Raw genomic sequence first — 21636 nt, 5'->3', positions numbered from 1 at the left:
ACTTGATATAATTAATTAATATCAATACTCCTCAAGATACTATTACTTGATTTATCATATATATAATCAATTACAAATACAATTGTTATATATTTAGTGAACCAAAATCAATGTTTCAAATTAATAAACACAAGTATATACATATAATATATATCATAATACTGATAAGGATATTACTATTCAAGCTATAGACTGTTGCGTAACGGTTATCTTATTGATATTGTTAAGCATGCATATCAATCTTGTATAGCTCCGGATAAGAATTCTAGAACCTAGCCTTTTGTTGTAACTGGTTACGAATCTAATTCCATAGCAAGGCTTATATGCAATTAATATTATAAGCATGTAGAGAGTAACAACTGCTTGACAACCGTATCAAATTAAAACATATTCAACAAATGAAATTCATAAAACATTGAATTAACCAGTTTAATACCCCACTTGCTTGAACAATATCGATCTCCAACAAAATATAAGACCCACTTATCCACTTAATCACTTGAACATTATTAATTTGCGTCATAATTTAATGTAGTCATAAACCTCATTAATTAGTACGAGTGTACGACAAACTATCCCCCACATTGTAATACGACACATTAATATAACAAAAATGATATAAAGGGATACACTTAAATATTAAGTGAGACAGTGAGTTGGATGAGTAAAACGAAATACTTTCCTGCATTTGAGTGCATTGGGATCTTATTGGCTTTCGGGTGTGTTGGATCAAACCCTTGATCATCTCTTGAGAACCTTTCCCACACTTGTATTGTCACCGATATTCAATTCTTTGATTGTCGTTTGAGATCAATCAATTTATGATGCTTTAATTGCTATTAAAATCAATTTAGAGTTATGGTGCTGATAACATGTTGTGAAATAAGGAGAAATATGAGAGATTAAGAGAGAATTAATCTGTGTATTTCATTCCATATGATAAGATATATATATACATATAATATAGTTAGGGCTTGATTGGATAAGAATATAAACCCTATCTAGATTGTTCTGGAATGATACAAAGGAGGATAATGGTCATCCACACAATATTTCATAACAAAAAGCCAATTATACAGTTTATTCTAAAAAAAAAAAAAAGAAAAAAAAAATCATCTAGTAGTACCAAAAACGTTCTTTGTTTACCCAAATCCTTAAAAATTCCTCTACTGTGTATACCACTATAGGACTATACCCCCTTCACTCCAACCCAGCAAGAGGAGGAGAGAGAAAGATGGAACTGAGCAGTTTAACATTCACAACTCCATCTTCTTCAACAAGACCACTCACTTTCTTCAACAATGGTTTCAAACAATTCAAGCCTTCAACTTTTTCTGGAATTAAGTCATTCAATCAAACCAGAAACAGATTAATTCAAGCTAATTCCTTAAAAGGGTCAATTCAACGCAATACTTTGTCTTCTAATTGGGATGTTTCAGCCACTCTTGCCCCCAGGTTGCCCAGATTTGAAGAACTTGATATTACAAATATGCTTCTTCGTCAAAGAATCATCTTTTTGGGTTCTCAAGTTCGTAACTTTCTCCCCCTTTATTTGTTTTAAATTTAATTTTTTATTATTGTTATCTTTCTATGGATTAATTGGGTTTAAATTGTTGGGTTTTTACGTGAGATGAAGTTTGTTTTGCTTGATGAGGTTTTAGGGATTTTGCTTGTAATTTGATGTCAAAGTTTTCAATTTTTCGATTGTTTATTTGAAATTTTGTGCTTTATTGAGCTGCAAATTAATGAAATATAGGGATTGCTAGTGGGAATTTTGTGATGAGCTTGTTATTGATGTTAAACTTCTTGATTTTAAGGGGACAAAAGGGGGAAATTGTTGGAGAATTAGGTTTGTTCTTGGATTTAGGTTTTGTTCTCTTCACCTTATTTCCACTTATAATAGGAAAAATAGGTTCAAAGAAAATTAAATTAGGAAGAGTAAGTTTAAATAAGCTATGTTAAAGAAATATATGGGCTACCAAAGTTTGTATGAAGTGGACTGGAAGGCAGCAAGATTCAAATTGATAGTTGTTAGGAGGCTGGCTATCAACAATTAGAACTTGAAAGCAATGCTGTGAAGTTAGTGAAAGCATTTGCAAACAAGCGATGTGAAGAACCTTGTATACCTGATCGTCGAGGACATTTGTCTTATGAGGTCAAATTTTGAATGGTTTCTCATCTCTCATGTTAAAAGGGGTGAGAATATGGTGGCTCACTATGTAGTGTGTTTATTTCCTTTGGATGGGGTAGAACAAGAGTTTGTTAGCTGCTTTCTGTAAGGTGCCTTAGTCTTGGCAGATCATGATGTGATTTGATTTTTGTGCTTAGTAACTTTCCTCCCTTCACCACCCATGAAAGTTTCCCTGTATATAAGGGGGCTACCGAAGTTCAATTTAGTTTAGATTAGTAAGATGAGTTCACCCAACTACCCAAGTGAAAGCTAGGTGATAGAATACAACCTTTTTTAATTTTATGGATGAGGGTTGAGAATAGAGCTAGAGGCTTATATTGAGATATAAAATTACAGAGTAAAATCTTTAGGTTGATAAGCTAATTTTCTTTTTGATGAGATGGTCTGCAGATTGATGACACTACAGCAGATTTTGTCATAAGCCAGCTCTTACTTTTGGATGCAGAAGACCCCAAGAAAGATATTAGGTTGTTTATAAACTCTCCCGGTGGATCAGTGACTGCAGGTATGACTTGTTTACCATTTTAGCAATGTTTATCCTGTATATTATCAGGCTTGATGTTGTAGGTTGTTTTAGTTCGACTAACCTAGACACCTAGCAGTCCCAGAATCCTTTTGTAACAATTGAAAATTTTGGCTCATTTATTCTCTTCACCACTTTCTTTTGAGAAGGGGTGGAAACTGTGGGGTGATGTCGTGGAGTATAATTTGGTTACTTACATGAGAAAAGTCAAAAGTGACTTGCTTTGAGCTTGCTAGTGGTTTCAATGAGGTCTGGTAGCCCTGTTGTTCTGATCAAGTATGAAGGCAACTTGCCATATATGGTGAACTTGACTGATTTAAACTTTCTGTAACAGTGACAATGTGATTCCATGTGTCATTAATTAATTACTCTCTTTCTACTTTAAAAGTTTTGTATGATTATATCTTGAGAATTATGTGAAAACACCTTCTGTTTTACAATTTTACTCTACTCAGATGTTTGTCTCTAAAGATTGTTATGGGCCTGTTTTTTTTTTTTTTTTTTTCTCAATCTAGATTCTATCTCTCGTTTATCCAATATGGGAAAATCAGGTCAAAAGTCAAGAAGATTACTCTACTAATAATGGAAAAGTGCAGTTGTTTCCAGTTAATTTCTCCAATTGCTCTATTCACTTTTGTAGGGATGGGAATTTATGATGCTATGAAACAGTGCAAGGCAGATGTATCCACTATATGCATGGGATTAGCTGCATCCATGGGAGCATTTCTTCTTGCTTCTGGCAGTAAAGGGAAGCGCTTTTGCATGCCAAACTCAAAAGTGATGATCCATCAACCTCTTGGAACAGCTGGTGGAAAGGTAAATTTCGGCCTTCTATTTGTTTTACTCCGTAAGATTCAAGTATTCCAATGAGGAAGAATCCCCTTTCAAATTGGAAAATGTGACACTTCAATCCTCTTTCTATATAACATTCCTCCCTGGGCTTCCAAAATATTTAGGTCCTTTGTTTTGCATCTTGATCGTCCACTTTTCTGTCTTTATAAAATGCTTTATTGTTTTTCTGCTGTAGTAAAGCTTCAACCTTTTATGCTCTATTTAGATCTTTTATATTTTTGTAGACACTTTGTTTAATGTTCTTCTGGTTAGGTTTCAGATATTGGTTTAGTCTGCAACTCTGCATACACCAAAGCAGAGTTTGGCCCTTAGCCTATGAACTGAAAATTATAATAGAAATGAATGCTTGATTTTGCTGTCTCTTCTAGTTACCTTGCTTCTTTTGAGTAGCACCCTTCGGTATATTTTAGTGAAAATGCCATGCAGTGAAACTGCTGCAAGCCTGCATTATACATTGTTCAATTTCCCTTTATCCATTTATAACCCAATAAGAAGAGGCTAATACTTCTAAATGGTACTCATTTTCCAGTTGGCTTTATTCATATGATTTGTCTACTTTTTGTTTACAAACTTAACACAATGCACTTGATGCTACTCTGTTGTCTCTTTTGCATATTGATGTGTTCCTTTTCCATTTTTCAACATCTTATGCTCTGGTTATCGATTAATCTGTTAAATTCTCTAGTTTCAAAGCTAGCTTAATCACTAGTCCTTTTGCTTGTTGATATTAATGCATAGTATGTTTTTCATGAGTGTTGATAATTACTTGATTGTAATTTCAGGCAACAGACATGAGCATACGTATAAGAGAAATGGCTTATCACAAAGTCAAGCTAAACAAAATATTGTCTAGAATCACAGGAAAGCCTGAGGAGCAGGTTAGTAATTTGAAAAAGAACTATTTGCAATTTTGACCCTTCACTTCTTGTTTAGAGCTCTATAACATGAATTTCATATTTCTTATCTTTTACAGATCGAAAAAGACACTGATCGTGATAATTTTTTGAATCCATGGGAGGCAAAAGAATATGGACTAGTAGACGATGTTATCGATGATGGTAAGCCAGGGTTGGTTGCACCCATTGGAGATACTTCCCCACCACCAAAAACAAAGGTGTGGGATCAATGGAAGATTGAGGGTAGCCGCAAAGCCAGGAAGAATCTTCCATCTGAGCTCAATTTGTTAAAGAATGGTTATGCTGGAAGCCAAAGCGACGAGGACACAGCAAAATAAGGAAACTCCAACTTTAGTTTAGGGGCCACAACCCAGATTTGCCCGGTGTACACTATTGTATCCAAATTGTGCTACTGAAGTAGTGCATTTGAGATATATGATAAAACTTTTGCAATTCTTTGGGAAGAAATTGATCTTATTTTGTTGTATTGTAGTTGTTCCATTGCTATTAAGTCCACTGCTATTAGCAATAATATATTCATGTAGGGTCTTTTAGATTCGTCTCAATATGTACATTCGGAATTATCAATTTTTATAATGTTATATTTAAAGTTTTCTATGGTTAAAAATTTGCCTTAATGTTAGTTTCTTCCCCCCATTCTATTGTCTAAAACCTCCCACTCTATGTTACTACATACTTCATTTTAGGTACCAAGTAACTCGTATAAATGTATGCTAATGTGTATTTGTATTGTATATCATTTTGACCAATGCTTGTGCCTTATGATCAAATGTTGTATAAAAACTTATTGGAATCGTCTCAAATCTCTCAATATATATACTCCAAGAACCGGAATTTTGTCAATTTTGTTGGAATGTGCATTTTCTTGTAGCAAAAAAAAAAAAAAAAAAAAAAAAAAAAAAAAACTAAAAAAAAAAAAGAACTTTCATGAGTTGATTATCTCATCTAAAGCTGCATTCTTGTAAGACCACGACTAAAATTGGCGCAAATCCGAAATGCACACAACTTCACACACTCTTTGTTACTCATCAATGAATTCTACCCTCAAATTCCATTCAATTCCCAGAATTCATCCTCCATTTTTCATACTAGATTCCACCTGCTTAGTGACTAGTTCTCTGAAATTATCCACTGGAAAAACGAAGAACAAATTCCGCCAAAAAATCAATTGTTGTTCCGAAAAACAAATTAAAACCCTAAGAACTTGCAAGAATTGCAAAACCCAGTTCGATCCATCTCTCAATCATCCTCTTGCTTGCCGTTTTCACACTGCCCATTTTGGAGGTACCCTTTTAATTTCACAATTTCCATTTTTTTTAATTTTTATTTTATTGCTCTTTTTTTTTTTCCTGCTATTTCATGTTTTCTGGGTATTTTGAATCATATATCAAATTATTAATTTCTGTTATTTTGCTATATAGAATTGGTATTTTCAATTAAATTTTGGTGTTTATATTTGTGGAAATAGTTGGATGGTGATGGTGTATGATTGGAGATGCAAATTATATTTGATTACACATTACATTACTAATCGCCAAATTTGAGAGTGAGGGATAACTCAAGTGGTTAGAGTGATCGATTCTCACCCCCACCCTTGTGGCTCTCTAAACACCAAAAAAAAAAAAAACTAATCACCAAATTTCCTAATATAACTTTATTGCAACCGCAATTTTCAGTTACCATCTCCACTTTTGTAGGAAATCGTTGGGGTTGCTTAAGATATATGTATATATTGCTGATAGAACAACACTTAACAGTGCAAATGCTCATTGCACAAGGGTAACCTCAATTATTCTTGAAGTTAAGATTACATTTGCTACTCAAACTGTTGGGAAATGATCAGAGCTTTCATTAATATACACCTAGGAGTACGCGGAGTATTTCTTGCTCATTTAAACGTTTGAAGAGCTCTGATGAGCATGTAGTGGAAAGAAGCTAGGGATGCTGCAACTTAAGCAGGATAAGTTAGTAAAAGCGTGTTATTTTAACATATAGGGAAGAGACAATATAGCTACAATTTCTGAATCAATGGATTATATTTTGCTCAAGAATTTGACCAAAGGTATCTCTCTGTAATGTTAAATTTCTTCTAATGGATGTACCTTTTTGCTTCGTATGACTTCAATCACAGCGTTTCATTATCTCTTTTACCTCCCTTTTGTGTTGTTAGCACCTAAACAATGAACAAGAATTCATCCAAATTTCCAGTACTCAACTCAAGTTCTTCAAAGCTTCACATCAGAGATTCCTTTCACGGTTTTGTTATAAGAGAATCTAGATTGCTTGAACATTGCAAGTAAATGACATCTAAAGTGTTATTGTTGTTACTTCTTGAAAATAGTTGCTTAATCTCCTTTTTTTTTTTTGTTTAACTTTTCTTCTGATGTGGAGGAGGTGTTGCTACTGGACACCATGGTCCATGGGTTTAAGTGGGGTTGTATTACCTTCAATCAATCAAAGCCTTTATCCCATAAGTGGGGGTTGACTACACGAAACAAAAGTGATTATTTTATATAGTCATCCACAAAAATCTAGTCATCCACAAAAATCCTCCTCCTTCATCCCTTATGATCAAGTACCTCATAAGGGATGGAGGAGAATATATTACCTTCAAAGACATAATATTGAATTTTGACTTTGGTTGCATCTTGTGTGGACTGCTTATGTTTCTTGGATTGAGGTCAACTCTTGTTGATGATATGTTAGGTTCTAATGAGAATACATGTCCCCTCCTGTAGCTAGAAAGCCGTTTCATTGATAGTTTTTTGATAGATGGTTGGAATTAGAGATTATTGAATAATATTCTAAGTTCTTTGATCAGGTATATCAAGAAGAAATGGATTTGAGAGTTATGAGTGAGAGTTTACATACTCTTTCTTAAGTTTACGATGGCAGCAAACATAGTCTCTTGCTGCTAGTTTGTTTGAAGTGGTTTTGTTACACTACTTAAAATAAAAAAATGCATGAGAGCTAGGCTCCTGTTCCCAACTTCCCATATTGTGCTTTACATGCCTCCCGTCTGCAAGAGACTATCATTCCCATTTCATTATTGATTCAAGCAGACTTTTCCATTTTACCCTTTTAATTGAAATCGGTTGGTGACTTGATCGACATCATGTTGCTAAGTCAAACCCCTCTTCATTTTGCTTACTTTTATGTCGACTCTGACTTTGTTGCTTCTGGATTCAAAGGGAAAAGTCTTGGATGCTGGATGCCTGGGATGAAGCAGAAGTGTTATACCTAAGACATACTTTTCACTATCTGTAGATTTTGTAAATGACTTGATTAGGCTTTTCTCTATCTCTCGTTTTTTTCCTTCTTGCAAAATTCTGTATGGATCATTGCATTGTATGCTGCTGAGGACTTCCATGTGGTGCTTGTGTGTACTCCTTGATGACAAGGACGAGTTCTTCATGTAGGCAACGATGTGTATTTGGTGTAATTTACTGATAAGGATTTAAAGAAGACTTGAAATAACATTGAGTATTTATCTGGTTCCATCAGTTTTCCTTCTTGTTCCTTATTTGCTTCTCATCACCTTATGCAGGAGAGACAAAAAGGAAGTTTGAGAGTGTCTACACAGGAGGCACGATGAACACCCCTAACTCTGGTGAAGTTTTGCAGTATTGGCATTGTTGTGGATCAGAAGACGCATTTGACCCGGGATGCACATCAGCCCCACATTCATCATATGATGATTGATAGTGCTGCAGCGAATTAAAGATCATTACTGAATTAAGCTTTTGACCTTTGTAAAGGAGCTGGGTAAGAACACATTGTTGCACTTGTAGCGTTCAATTGTCAATATTAATGCAGGCAATGGACAAAAAGTCTGGAACATATTAGAATATCAATCTTTGTCACTTACAAGCTATGTTACTCGGACTTGGGTATTCATGTCTGATACGAGTACATGTTCAAGTGTTCGACAGGCTTACATAGCAGATGTCTCGATACTGTTGTATATATTCATTTATTAGTCTATAAAATGAAGATAATTGACAAGCTCTCTTACGTTTTTACTCTCTTTTCCAAATTTCGTAATCATAAAGTATTTACAACGAATCTATGATTGGATTCCACATATGTTGATTGTCAACTACGACTTTGTGGTAAGGCAATACTCTAATTATGATTTAGAAAGTACATTATCTTAAATAAACAAACAAAATACTGTTGCAGTAACTACTAATTAATTCCAAATAATTAAGTCCTCCTTCCATGTGATCGATGCATCCCAATATGCCATGCCGCCTTGTTCGCCGCATCTAATGAAACTATATACATCACCGATGAGGAAATTTCTTCAATAATTAATCAACTTCTTCGCATTTGCTTCATAATTTCTATGATTAATCTTCATTTAAAATCATTAAAAATAATGTTATTTTCTTAATTACGCTAAACAAGCCGTCTATTAACTACCATCAAACTATATCGATGCAAAATACACAAATCACATTTCAACGCGTTGAATTGTCGGCTAATATTTTAAACCATGATTAACCATTTTAAAATTAATACTTTTGGATTGATTGCTTCTACAATCTCTTTGTATTTGGCCTATATATATGGACCGTTCCAAGAGATATATGATCATAAAAATATTTTAGCCTTTTCAAACTTGTTACACCAAAGTTGTTACCATCATGGAAACTACAATTCTTTCTTCAATAAGAAATCCTCTCTACACATTTTCTCCCTTAGCTAAAACTTCAAAACTCAACTCGAGAAATACCAAAAATAATGTTAGAATAGTCTCAGCTCTTAGGAGGAGTAACTCTTACGAGTCTCAATATGAAGGTCGTCTAGTGGATGAAAATATGACCGTTTTAAGAAAAAGGATCCACGAAATGAAGGTGGTTGAGAGAAATTACGAGCCTCCTAAGGAATGGATGGTATGGGAGAAACAAATGTATGCTCAATACGATGAGTATATTTGCGCGATTTTAGGTGTGGTTCAAACACAATTGATGAATACTCGACCAAGTGTTGCCCTTGGTGCCTTGGCTTTGCTTACGTTGAGTGTGCCTACTTCGATTCTTTTGCTTGCTTTCCACTTTACATAAGTTACCTATTTTTATACGATCATCAAGTTTAGTAGTGGTTTTTTTACAAACATAGATTGAAATTCTGATTTTGACAATAATGTACATAATTCTGATTTCTAGTGCTTAGTAGTTAGATTTGGGGTTGATTATGCTAAGATTTTTAATGGCGACCCCTTAAGAATAAGTATTAGTGACTCATTTTCTAATTTATTGTATGTATGTTTTATTTACTTAAAATAATAAGGGATACCTAGCAATTTCATTCTATATTAGATAAATGAACCTCTATGATAATTAAGAATGATGAATTTTTATTCAAATATGTTTATGCCTGAATTTATATAATTTTCTAATTTTAATCAAGGCTAATAAGTAATTTAATTTATAAAAGAGATTTACCCATAAAGGTTGTTATATAAATCCGGGTGCACTGTTATTTGTTTTTACTTATTTTGATGCAGTGTTAAACTCGTTACCCCGTACAATAGAATATAGACAACTCACATATGACTGGAGAAGAACCAAAACACTGAATGTGTAAACGTACTACAAGGAAAAAAAAAAGGGTAATCTGCTAATGTGGAAAATTTAAATTAATTTGCCTTAAATAAATTATACCCCAAGTAAATGATTATGTAAATAATAAGGAAAGAAAATCATCAATAAAATGAGAAAGAAATAGTAACACTTGCGAAATCAATTCTATTATTCAAAATGAGGTGAATACACTGAATACCATCCTTAAAGATTACCAAGCCATTATCTATCCGAAATTACATTATTATAGACCATAAATACTACAAATTCAAATAAAATTCAATTATGGGAAAAAAAAAAAATTAATGATTCTATGAGGCTATAAAAAACATGCCATAGTTTGGCTTAATTCATACAAAATGATCCTTACATAATACTATACAAAATACTTAGCAGTATTATTTGATTTATTCATCAAATCAAATATAGTTCCACCATAAAAAAAAATTCAAGAATAATGAGTCTACATAACAAAGTTACATATGTACCAATTTCTATGTTACTTATTATCTTGCTAGTTCTTGATACCCCGGTTATTGAAGCACTATTTGACGTCGATTTACGGGTGACGAATACATTGAGCGATGGTAGAAACCTTCAAATTCATTGCAAATCAAAGGACGACGATCTAGGAGTGCACCAAGTTCCGTCGGGAGAAACTTATAAATTTGTATTCGAGCCAAATTTTTGGGGGAGCACACTATTTTTTTGTGGCTTTGTATTTGACGACTATTTGCCTGCCCAATTGCATTGGTTTAATGTTTATGATGAGGGGCCTGACTACGATCATTGCCAAGAATTATGTTGGTGGAGGGTTTATGAAACTGGCCTTTGTTTGCTCAATATGTCTAGTGGAGAATATGATCATTGCGTTCCCTGGCATTTTAATGGGATTTAATGATTTATTGAGTATCGATCTAGCTATCAGATTGATGTACTTATCACTTACTCATGCTAATGCACGAGATATTATTAAATTAGAATTTGTATGTACGATACAATATACTAATATATTACATATTTTATAATAAAATACTTGTACTTATTTTGTAGATATGAAAGAATTAAAATAATAGTTATGATTATTGCACTCATAAAAATGTTACGAGTATATATAAAACACATATGTAAACAAGCTAAGGTTTCCATGCATCTCTTTGACAACGAACTCAATAACATTTTTCACGACAACGTTAATCATATGAAGTTATCCTTTATTCCACACATCACAATTAGCAGTATACCCAAGATCAAGTAAACAAGGCCCTGGCTCTTTGATAGTCCAATTACAACTATCGGGACAACGTTCTTGATCACGTACTTGATTATAAATGTCATACCAATGCAAAGTATCATCAAACACAAAACCACAGAAAAATAATGTGTTAGGAAATAAATAATTAGGGAGGAAGTGAAATTCATAGAATTCCCCAAAATTAAGTTGGTGCACTCCAAGATCATCATCCTTGGACTTGCAATGCACTTGAAGGATTTTATTGTTTTCCAATGCGTTGTAAATTCGAAGATCTACTGCCTCATGTTGGTGGATAAATATGGCAAAAATTATAGATATTATGATGATAATATAATGTTTAGTGTGTTTAGTCATCTTACTTAATGATTGTGGGATATGTGAATTTTATGAGAAAATCAACCTTGTTTATATAGGTGCCATATTCAATGCTTCTAAATAATTTTATTTCCTTTGGTACGTTAATTATTTACTTCATACAAAGTACTTTTTTTTTTTTTTTTACCTATACCAGATTCTTTGAATGTATGTATGTAATATAACCACGCCACTTGTCCAAAAAAAAAAAAAAAAGTAATACAATTAACCAACTGCATTTTAAGAATAGGCTGATTCTTAAGAGTAGACCCAATTAGCTTGATACAATGTATTACCACGTACGTTGTACATATGTCATACGTACATGGTATAATGATATGTAATTTATTATTACATGCATGAGAATATACTTCTTTAATTTATTTCACTTTTTTTTTTTTTTTTTTTTTTTTTTGACGGGTATTTATTTTATTTCACTTTTCGAATGATGATCGATGTTTCTAATTTTCCGTTCCTCAAAGGAAGCCCAGGTTTATCATTTTACCTAGCCATTTATCAAATGGCATTCTAGTAATTAAGTGGCCTTGGACCCTTGGTTTTTGGGCAGTTTTTTTTTTTTTAATTATTTTTTTTTATTATTTTCTTCTGTCTGTATACTTCCTTCCTCAATTTGCGAAAGTAACGGATGTAAGTCACGTTACCTATCTACTTCCTTCTCTTTCTTCCTCCTTCATTCTCATACTTAGCTTCCTCCATTTAAACTAACTTCTCCTTCTTCCTCCATCTTCTTCTTCCTTTTGCAATCTCCACCCCTTACAACCAACACCTCTATCTTCGACGACTTCACCGCCAAATATAACAAAAATCCTATGAAAAAGGGTAAAATAAAGGGCATGGTCAACCCGTATGTGTAGAAGTATTATCTTCCTCCATTGAAGCTAATTTTGAGCTTCACTTTTTCCATTGAAGCTCCTTAGTTTTGCTGAGAAGAGAGAAATTTAATCACCCCAACTTTTTCAGAGAGTTTTATTCCAAAAACTTAAAGCTACTGAGAGATCGAAGTTGGAGCAAAACCCAGAAGACATGTGAGATCGACGGTGCATTTGAAAAAGGAAAATTTGCAACTTGCAGCCATTTAAAGTTAGTAATATACAAATTGCAGCCCAAAAGTTCTAATAAATTGTAAATTACTAAATTGCAGCTCGATATAACTTTTTCATCGGTTTACGTGTTGAAAAATATTCGGTGAAGGTAATATGGGTCATTTTAGGCCTTAAGGATTCGAGTTGAGCTCAAAATTAGCAAGAAAATAATGTAAGTGCCTCATTTTTACAGCAAAAAATAATTGCCCCACAAATCGATATACATTTTTGTTACACAAAACGAGGCACTTATGTTATTTTTTTGCTAATTCCGAGCTCAATTTGATTCCTTAAGATATAAAATGGCCCTTAAAACTGTAACCGGATATTTTTGACGAGGGAGCCCCCATTCATCTTCATGATAAACAAAATTATTTGTTTATCTAATGGCATTTTTGTAGATATATCAACAATTCATTCCAGTCAGCATGACATTTTTGTAAATAAGTTAACAACTTCTATTAATATGCGGGTCCCACAAATGTTAACTTATTTACGAGAATGCCATGCTGATTGGGATTTTTTGCTAATTTATTTACGAAAATGCCATTAGATAAACAAATTTTGTTTATCATCAAGATGAACTTGTATTTTCTCATTTTTTACAAGTAAACCGATGAAAAAGTTGAATTAGGCTGCAATTTACTTTTTATAAGAATTATTTGTAAGCTACAGTTTGCAAATTTTTTTTTAAATGGCTGTAATTTGCAAAATAAAAACTTTAAATGGCTGCAATTGACAAATTTTCCTTGAAAAAATGAGCGAGTCGTTGAAGCTGGAGCTGAAAAACGTTGTCCCTCCCCTTGGACTTAACATCGTTTATGCCTCACAATCCATCATTTAATTTGTCGCAATTCCCAGAAATGCCCTTACTTTTTTGTGTGAAGTACGATAATGACCTTTGATAAACTATCTTTGTTTCTCATGTTTATAAACTTGAATTTACTCGTTTCTCCTATCTTTTTCTTTTCTAACCGTTTTAAAATAGTTGCTTCCATTTCCTTATTTTAAAAACTTTTACAATATTTAATTCAGGTCTTTCAACTAGTATACTGTATACCCAATGTAAATCATATTTTATTAATTTTATATTATGTCTGTAAAATTAATAAAATATAATTATTAATTTTATATAAACCTTTATTTGAAGAATAATGTCTTTTTCTATAGGGTGGTGTACCATCTAAATTTCACATAAATAGATCGAAAACAGACCACAAAACCACATAAAAAACAAACCTTAAGTGAAAATCAAATGAACATGAACATGCAATCTTACACAGAAATTGAAATATAAAACATATCGAAAATATTGATTCAAAACATTATTAAAACAAATCGAAAAAATCAATTTAAAGATGACAAACAGATCGAAAAAATTAATTCAAAACAGAATTTCTTTCTGTTTTTTTTTTATTCAAAAAAAAAATAAAAATTAATTCAAAACAGATCAAAACAATCAGATAAACCAGATTACCATCACATTGAAAAACCAGATCGAAAAAATCAGATAAACCAGATTACCGCCACCGACAACGACTACTTTGATGCTTCCGCAACCAAACCATTTCCTTCGCCAACAACTCAATTAGGTTTGAGGTTTGATTTTTCTAGGGTTTTAAAAAAACCCAAACAAATCTCATTCACGACCATTGAGAAATAGACAAAGTTTGGCATTTTGGGGTCATGCTTCGTATCAAAAACATTAAACACAGCAATTGGCCAAGGTCGAAGTCGGCAAATACAAAGCCACAAAAATATAGTGTTATCCCCAAACATTATTTCTTTTTTTTTTTTTGGCTTTGTATTTGACGACTATGAGATAGGCACTTGCAATGGTTTAATGTTTATGATGCGGATAAAATGTTACACATGTACTAAGTAGTGAGTACTGAGTAGAGAGTAAAATATTTGAGTATAGAGTAAATTCATTCTTGAATTAATTTTATACGGAGTATTTTATTTGATGAATAATCAAATTATATGGAGTACATACTGCTAAATATTTTGTATGGTAATAGTATCATGTAAAAATCATTTTACACAGAGTATAAATTATGAAAAATAATGGCGCTTGTTATAGCCTCATCGAAGCATTAATTGGTACGAGTATATCCATTATTGAATTGTCAATTTCAATTATTATTGTCTATGGTAATGTAATTTGGAAAAAAATATTGAATAAGTAATTTTTAAGGATTATATTCAGTGAATCAGTGTATTTACTTAGTTTGAATAATAATAGAATTGATTTCCCAAGCAAGTGTTAATTCTTTCTCATTTTGTTGATGATCTTCTTTCCTTATTATTTACATAATTAATTACTTGGATTGTAATTTATTTGGTGCATTTTCTATGTGGCAGGGGTTTCTTATTCTAGGTTTACTTGTAGGAGTTACTTGCTAAGGGGTTACTTAGGTCCTATTCACTTCAGCTTAATTTCAGTTCAGTTCAGTTCAGCTCAGTTCCAATCAATTCAGCTCTTAATTTCCTTCTCTCATAAAATATTCAGTTCAGCTCCAATCAGTTTAGTTCAGTAAATGTGAACACGCCCTTACTTAGTCGGTTAGCGTGTATTCTGGGTGAGAGTAACCCTAACAAATGGATTTGAATTAAATTTTAAATTCATAACTTGTAAACAAACTATAGTTATAGATACACACTCTATATAAATGTATCTCATTTATAATACTACCTCCGTTTCTTATTACTCGCAACAAATGGATATTATTTGTGAGATATAAAATATTCATTTGTTGCAAGTAATAAGAAACGGAGGTAGTAGTTTGATAAGATGTTTAAATGTATACAAAATCTATAAACAAATACAAACTTGTAAAATTTAGGGAAATTAAAAAAATACCACCAACTAGTACACAGTTTAGTAATTGTTGAAATTATAAATAAAGAGATGAAAATGAAACAATAATAATATCTTATTAATCGCTACACATAACTTGCAGTACACTACATAATTTATAGGAGAGTAAAAACAACCAACTAAAACTATAAAATAGGAAAATTTTATCATGCTCACATGATCAAAGTAAATGCCTAGAGCATACTACCTAAGACTTACTAAAATACTAAATCCTAATTAGTTTAAAGTACTAGCCACTACTAGACATTAGGAAATTTTTAACTTTGAAGGAACTTGCTTATATAACCAAACCCTTTTTGTAATCATCTTTTATAAAAGCGTGTACGAAAGGCAAAGGCCGTACACTTAAAAATTGCATATTCTTGGTGTGAACTCTAGATATGAGGATAGAAAATTGGTTAGTAACAAACTAACAACTAGCAGGTCATTATTTGATTGCCAGTTTAAGCGTTATTATACTTTATTCAGTATCAGAGAAACAGATTCCTGCCTAAATGGGCTGGTTAGTTAGAACCTAGAAAAAACTGTTTTAAACGCGTTGTAACAAAAAATGAACGTCCATTCTTACAAGAAATCACTAGGCGTTTCCTAATATTTGTGTCAACTTCTATATAAGTGATACAAGGTATATATATGTATGTGAATCAATGGACGACTCGCATTTAGGCTTAGATAAGATATATAGCTACAGTTAGTGGGTGACTGATTATATGCTATATATATATGTGTGTGTGTGAATCAATACAAGGCATTCCCCCAAATTTGACAAATATACTTTGATATTAGAATGTCTTATTCCGTTGCTGAATTAGGTCTTCGGGCTGGGTTTAATATTATATGTACGTTCCTGCTTTTGTTGGGATTTTCACTCTTGAGAATCCAGCCGTTCGCTGATAGAGTATATTATTTCAAATGGTACTCCATGGGAATAAGAGACGGCCACCTTCACAGAAGGGGAACTGTCTTAAGCAAGTATCTAAATACAGACTTCAACTCATACTTGACGCTCTTTAATTGGATAAAGCGCACCCTCAAAATGCCTGAACTAGAGCTCATTGAGCACGCGGGCTTGGATTCGGTGGTATACGTGCGGATATATTTACTAGGGTATGTATGCAGCAATAATAATGTTCTTGCACTCTCTTGTTTTTGTTTGGATGGGAGCTGAGTTTACAATGAATATGTCAACTTCATTTCACTCTTATGTCTTATTAAAAGATCATAATTTACAACTGTGATTTTACAATCACTGTATCAATGCAAATTTAGTTCCCCGCATTTAAATGGACACCAAAAACTTCCTTTGATACGTTAGTTGAAACACACATTGCAGCCAACTAATCCATATTCAATTCAGAATTACAGATACTTGGCTATCATCCACGACTAATTAATATACCTGACCTATTGCATGAGTAGCATGAGTGCATGGCACCTGATGATCATTTTGATGTCATGAATAACAAATTACATTTAGGGGGCATTTGGTATAACAAAAATAATGGGTATGAAATTAAGAAAGGGATTAAGGGGGAAAGGGAAAGAAAGGCCTTTGACATTCGTTGTGTTTGTTTAGATAGGGTAAAGGGAGTAGTATAGATTTGTGAACTTCGAGTAGTATCTTTTTTTATTTTTTTGGTCTAATAATATCAACATTGGTGACTACTTTGCCAGATTCCGAGAGTAGGAACCAGTAGTGTACCACGTCTACGGTGTATGCTAAGTTTAATAATGATCTGATGATGTTTAATTTTAAGAATGTTTTGACATGTGAATCCAAACAATATCTTTATTCTCTTAATTTTTATTGCAGACTCAAGATATTTGTCCCTGTTAAGGTCCTTTCAATTCTTGTTTTATTTCCTGCCAATATATCAGAATCCAAAGCAGTTTTGAGCGACATCAAAACACTGTCAATTTCAAATTTACCATATGAATCACCAAGGTTTGAAACTCTTTGCTTCCCCTTTATAATTTACTTTTTATTTTTTTTATTTTTTTATACCAATTAAGTAATATAGATTGAGGGAATTGGACTGTAAAAATTAATGGGTAATGAATATGGACTAGTGGACTACAATCTTAAAATTTGTACATACATTCTTGTGATGTACCTCAGGTTTTTGGCTCATTTAGGGATGGCATATGCCATTACATTATGGTCCTGCCTTGTTTTGTATAAGGAATATGAGAAAATTGCAGCAATGCGGCTGCAATTTTTGGCAGCAGAAAAACGTCGACCTGATCAATATACAGTAAGAGAATTTTGTCTGGATAACATTTCTATGTTGAACCATTTATCACTACCATTGATCTCCATCAACCTTCTTTTTCTGTTGATTGATTTATATACAGGTCCTTGTACGAAACATCCCCCCAGATGCTGATAAATCGATAAGTGAGCTTGTAGAGCACTTTTTTTCGGTGAATCACCCCGATCACTATCTCACGCATCAGGTCAGGCATCTTCAGTTGCATGTTTCTTTTTATTTATTAAATTGTTAAATCTGTGAATGCTAATTGCCTGGTTGTCAATTGCCATTCAGATGGTTCTTCGTAACCCAAGTAAGCTGTCACATTTGGTTCGAAAAGAGAAAAGGAAGCAAAATCAGCTGGATTCGTACCAACTAATACATTCTAGAAAGCCAGATAAACGGCCATTGATAAAGGTTTATTTATTTTAATTTAATATAGACATATTACGGAGTAGTATTTAATTTAACACTGGATTTCTTGATATTGCAGACTGGATTTCTTGGCCGATTTGGAGAAAAAGTTGATGCCATACATTATTACTTTGCTGAAATTGAGAGACTGACTACTGAAGTGAGTACCTTTTACATTAGCTCTTCAGTTTGGACATATAATAAGCATTGTGCCATTTCATTCTATTGTCCATGTTCTCCCGTTTCAGTATAGGTTGATTTTTTGATAGACTTCACTTGTGTGTGTTGGTTGAATCTCTTGATGCATGCCAGATTGCTGAAGAAAGACAGAGAGTTGAACACGATTCAAAGTTTATGATGCCAGCTGCTTTTGTTTCCTTTAAGAGTCGATGGGGTGCTGCTGTATGTGCACAGACTCAGCAAACCAGAAATCCAACGATTTGGTTGACTGAATGGGCCCCAGAACCGAGTGATCTCTATTGGCGCAACATAGCTATTCCATACGTTCATCTCATCGTCCGAAGGCGGATAGTGTTGGTTGCATTTATATTTTTCTTATTTTTCTTCATGATCCCAGTTGAATTATTACAATACATGACAACCGTTAATGGAACTCGCAAGTTTCTTCCATCTCTATTATTTCTTTACGAAAAGTAAGTTTGCTTGGCTTATTGTAATTCAAAAACTTTCTGTGAATATGTTAGATTGACAGAAATGGATGCTCTCCATTTTAAAAGATAACAATTTCTGATTGCATTTTTTCCTTCCTCGCTGATTGGGGAATTTCTGATTTGCAGGAGGCTTCTCAGCGCTTTCATTCAAGGCTATCTACCTGGACTTATATTCATGTTTTCCAAATTCTTCCTGGCGACATTAATGATGATGATGTCTAAATTTGAAGGTTTTGAAGCACTATCAGTTCTAGACAGAAGATCAGCTGCAAGATATTACGTGTTCAATCTCGTCAATATAATCCTCGTTACTGTTTTTAATGATTCTCCAATTAGACTACTCAAGGTTTTCATTATAGATCCAATCAAGTATGTCTTGTTCACTCTGTGCTTTATCCTACTTGATTTAATGGTATCCTGCGATTAGCACTCTTAGTCTTGATATCCTGCATTCATTCACACTCTATGGTTTATCCTACTTGTTTTAAGCTAAGTATGGCTGTAAATGAATGCAGGATATCATGACTAATTTAAGTGTCCTGGTTCTGTTGGAAGATGAATTATGATTTTAAGCTCAAGTCAGTTTTTTGATCCAATTGTTTGTTTTGAAATCATCATTGAGTATCTTAGATTGTACCCTCATCTTATTATGTCATATATATATTGTCTGACTTAACAGACTCATTGACCTTAGTGGTGAGAGGATTCCAATGAAAACAAATTTTTTCATGAATTACATTATGATTGATGGCTGGTTTGGAGCTGCTAGTGAGATACTGAGATTAAAGCCTTTAATCACCTACCACCTGATGAATTGGTTGTTGGTGAAGACGGAGAAAGATAGGGAGGCGGCAGCAGATGCAGGAAGCTTAGGGTTTGAGATTGGGGAGCCTCAAATACAACTGTATGTATTGTTGGCTTTCCTTTATGCTGTTGTCTCGCCGATTATACTGCCGTTCATTCTGGTCTTCTTCGGCTTATCTTACCTTGTGTACAGATATCAGGTAAATGTTTATTTACCATTGTTTTTCAACTCTGGTTACTCTATTATGTGAACACAAATTTATGTTTTAATTTTGTTACAATGAATATTTTTCATGAAAACTTTCTTGGCTTTACTGTGTTTTTGTCTTTGGTTTTGTACCCGAATACTTCTTCTATGACTTATTAGAAATTACTACGTATTAACTAATGCCTATACTTATTTGTGGTGTGACATGAGTTTATTCCTTCAGTCATATACTTCGACTTCAATTGTAACCACTTACCAGTTCAAATTGGGTATGGTTTTCCTTTCCTCCTAAGGTGTTTTGGTCACATGATTGCAGATCATAAACGTTTACAAACAGAAATATGAAAGTGCTGGTGCTTTCTGGCCTGCTGTCCATGGACGTATTATCACTACTATGGTTTTCTCTCAGGTGCTCCTGATGGGATTGTTGAGAACAAAGGGAGCTGGGTTAACACCATTTGTTATTGCACTTCCAATTCTTACTACATGGTTTCATAGGTACTGCAAGGGTCGATTTGAGCCATCATTCAAGAATTATCCTCTACAGGTCAGTCAGAGAACATTGGTTGATATTATAAGCAGTTTGCCACTTTTTCTAAACATAGATAGATGTTATGACTTTTGAGTCATCATTTAAAACTTATCCTCTTCATGTAACATATTTTAATTTTTCAAGTGACATGTTTCCATCAGTAGTCTTATTCATTGTGTTTACCTTTAAATTTTAGGAAGCAATGATAAAAGATACCCTAGATCATGTAAGGGATCCGGACTTCAACTTGAGGGCCTACCTTCAGGATGCGTACATCCACCCGGTGTTTAAAGATGGTGATGATCAAACCAGTTGATAAGGGTGTGCCTGAGAATAAAACATTTCGGTAGAAGTACTGCAATCTTCTGGTCATCTTGGAAACCTTTCAGAAATATGTAGTGAAAAATGAATAAATTCCTACTGCAGCCTTGTGAACAGGTGATACAGTGAGGTCTGCACCTCTTATCCCCCACACCATTTCAGCTAAAAATCACATAATTAGGAACTTCATCTGTTTGGTGGAACAAGGGCTGATCAGGATCTTGTCTCCTTATTAAGACAAACTCTTCTGTATGTAGTTCATTAATTGAAAAACTACACACTTATCTTCTATATGATGGATTCATTATAAATGCTAAGTATTGAAGACTTTATACTGTACAGCTACTTTGCCTACTTATGCTAGATGTCATCCCAATTCTTAAAAGAAGCACTTTAAAGAGTTGATACTTTTTAACTAGAAGAAATTATGGCACACAAAGAGCCTAAGACAATATTTCACACTTCCGAGCACCTGGTGCATTTAATATGAGTACTCTACTTGTCACAAATTGTTGAGTAGCACGTACGTATCACCAACATTGTTGTACATTTCTCTAATTTTAGCTACATTGGTTCCACATGACATTTCTAAAGCAGATCGATGCAATCAAACCTATGCTTGAGCAAGCAAGGGGTATGTTAATTATTTTTTATTTCTAGAGTATGTGTTAAACACAATAAAAATATGAGATATATCTTCATTTCTAAATTATTATACAAAAATTACTTATTAAAAACCTTAATTAATCATGGATAACGAAGCCGACAAC

The 21636-nt window shown here is 33.3% G+C and overlaps 2 protein-coding genes across 2 annotated transcripts; both read left to right on the top strand.

The window, feature by feature from the left end:
• The first annotated feature begins 1178 nt into the window (after nucleotides 1-1178).
• On the top strand, nucleotides 1179-5090 carry LOC145595322 (ATP-dependent Clp protease proteolytic subunit 3, chloroplastic-like). Its single transcript, XM_081651710.1, has 5 exons — nucleotides 1179-1528; nucleotides 2582-2696; nucleotides 3355-3530; nucleotides 4349-4444; nucleotides 4540-5090. The coding sequence occupies exons 1-5, from the start codon at nucleotides 1235-1237 to the stop codon at nucleotides 4798-4800; spliced, it is 942 nt and encodes a 313-aa protein (XP_081507836.1). The 5' UTR covers nucleotides 1179-1234; the 3' UTR covers nucleotides 4801-5090.
• An 11361-nt stretch (nucleotides 5091-16451) lies between these two features.
• On the top strand, nucleotides 16452-20861 carry LOC145593862 (hyperosmolality-gated Ca2+ permeable channel 1.2-like). Its single transcript, XM_081650226.1, has 11 exons — nucleotides 16452-16771; nucleotides 17478-17609; nucleotides 17784-17919; nucleotides 18020-18121; nucleotides 18211-18333; nucleotides 18410-18490; nucleotides 18643-18983; nucleotides 19128-19388; nucleotides 19696-20005; nucleotides 20330-20560; nucleotides 20742-20861. Exons 1-11 carry the CDS (start codon nucleotides 16452-16454, stop codon nucleotides 20859-20861), a joined length of 2157 nt encoding a protein of 718 aa, XP_081506352.1.
• The last annotated feature ends 775 nt before the right edge of the window (nucleotides 20862-21636 follow it).

Source organism: Chenopodium album, chromosome 19 (assembly GCF_948465745.1).
Source record: "Chenopodium album chromosome 19, dcCheAlbu1.1, whole genome shotgun sequence".
NCBI classification, from domain to species: Eukaryota; Viridiplantae; Streptophyta; class Magnoliopsida; order Caryophyllales; family Amaranthaceae; genus Chenopodium; species Chenopodium album.
This window is presented reverse-complemented; position numbering and strand designations above follow the sequence as displayed.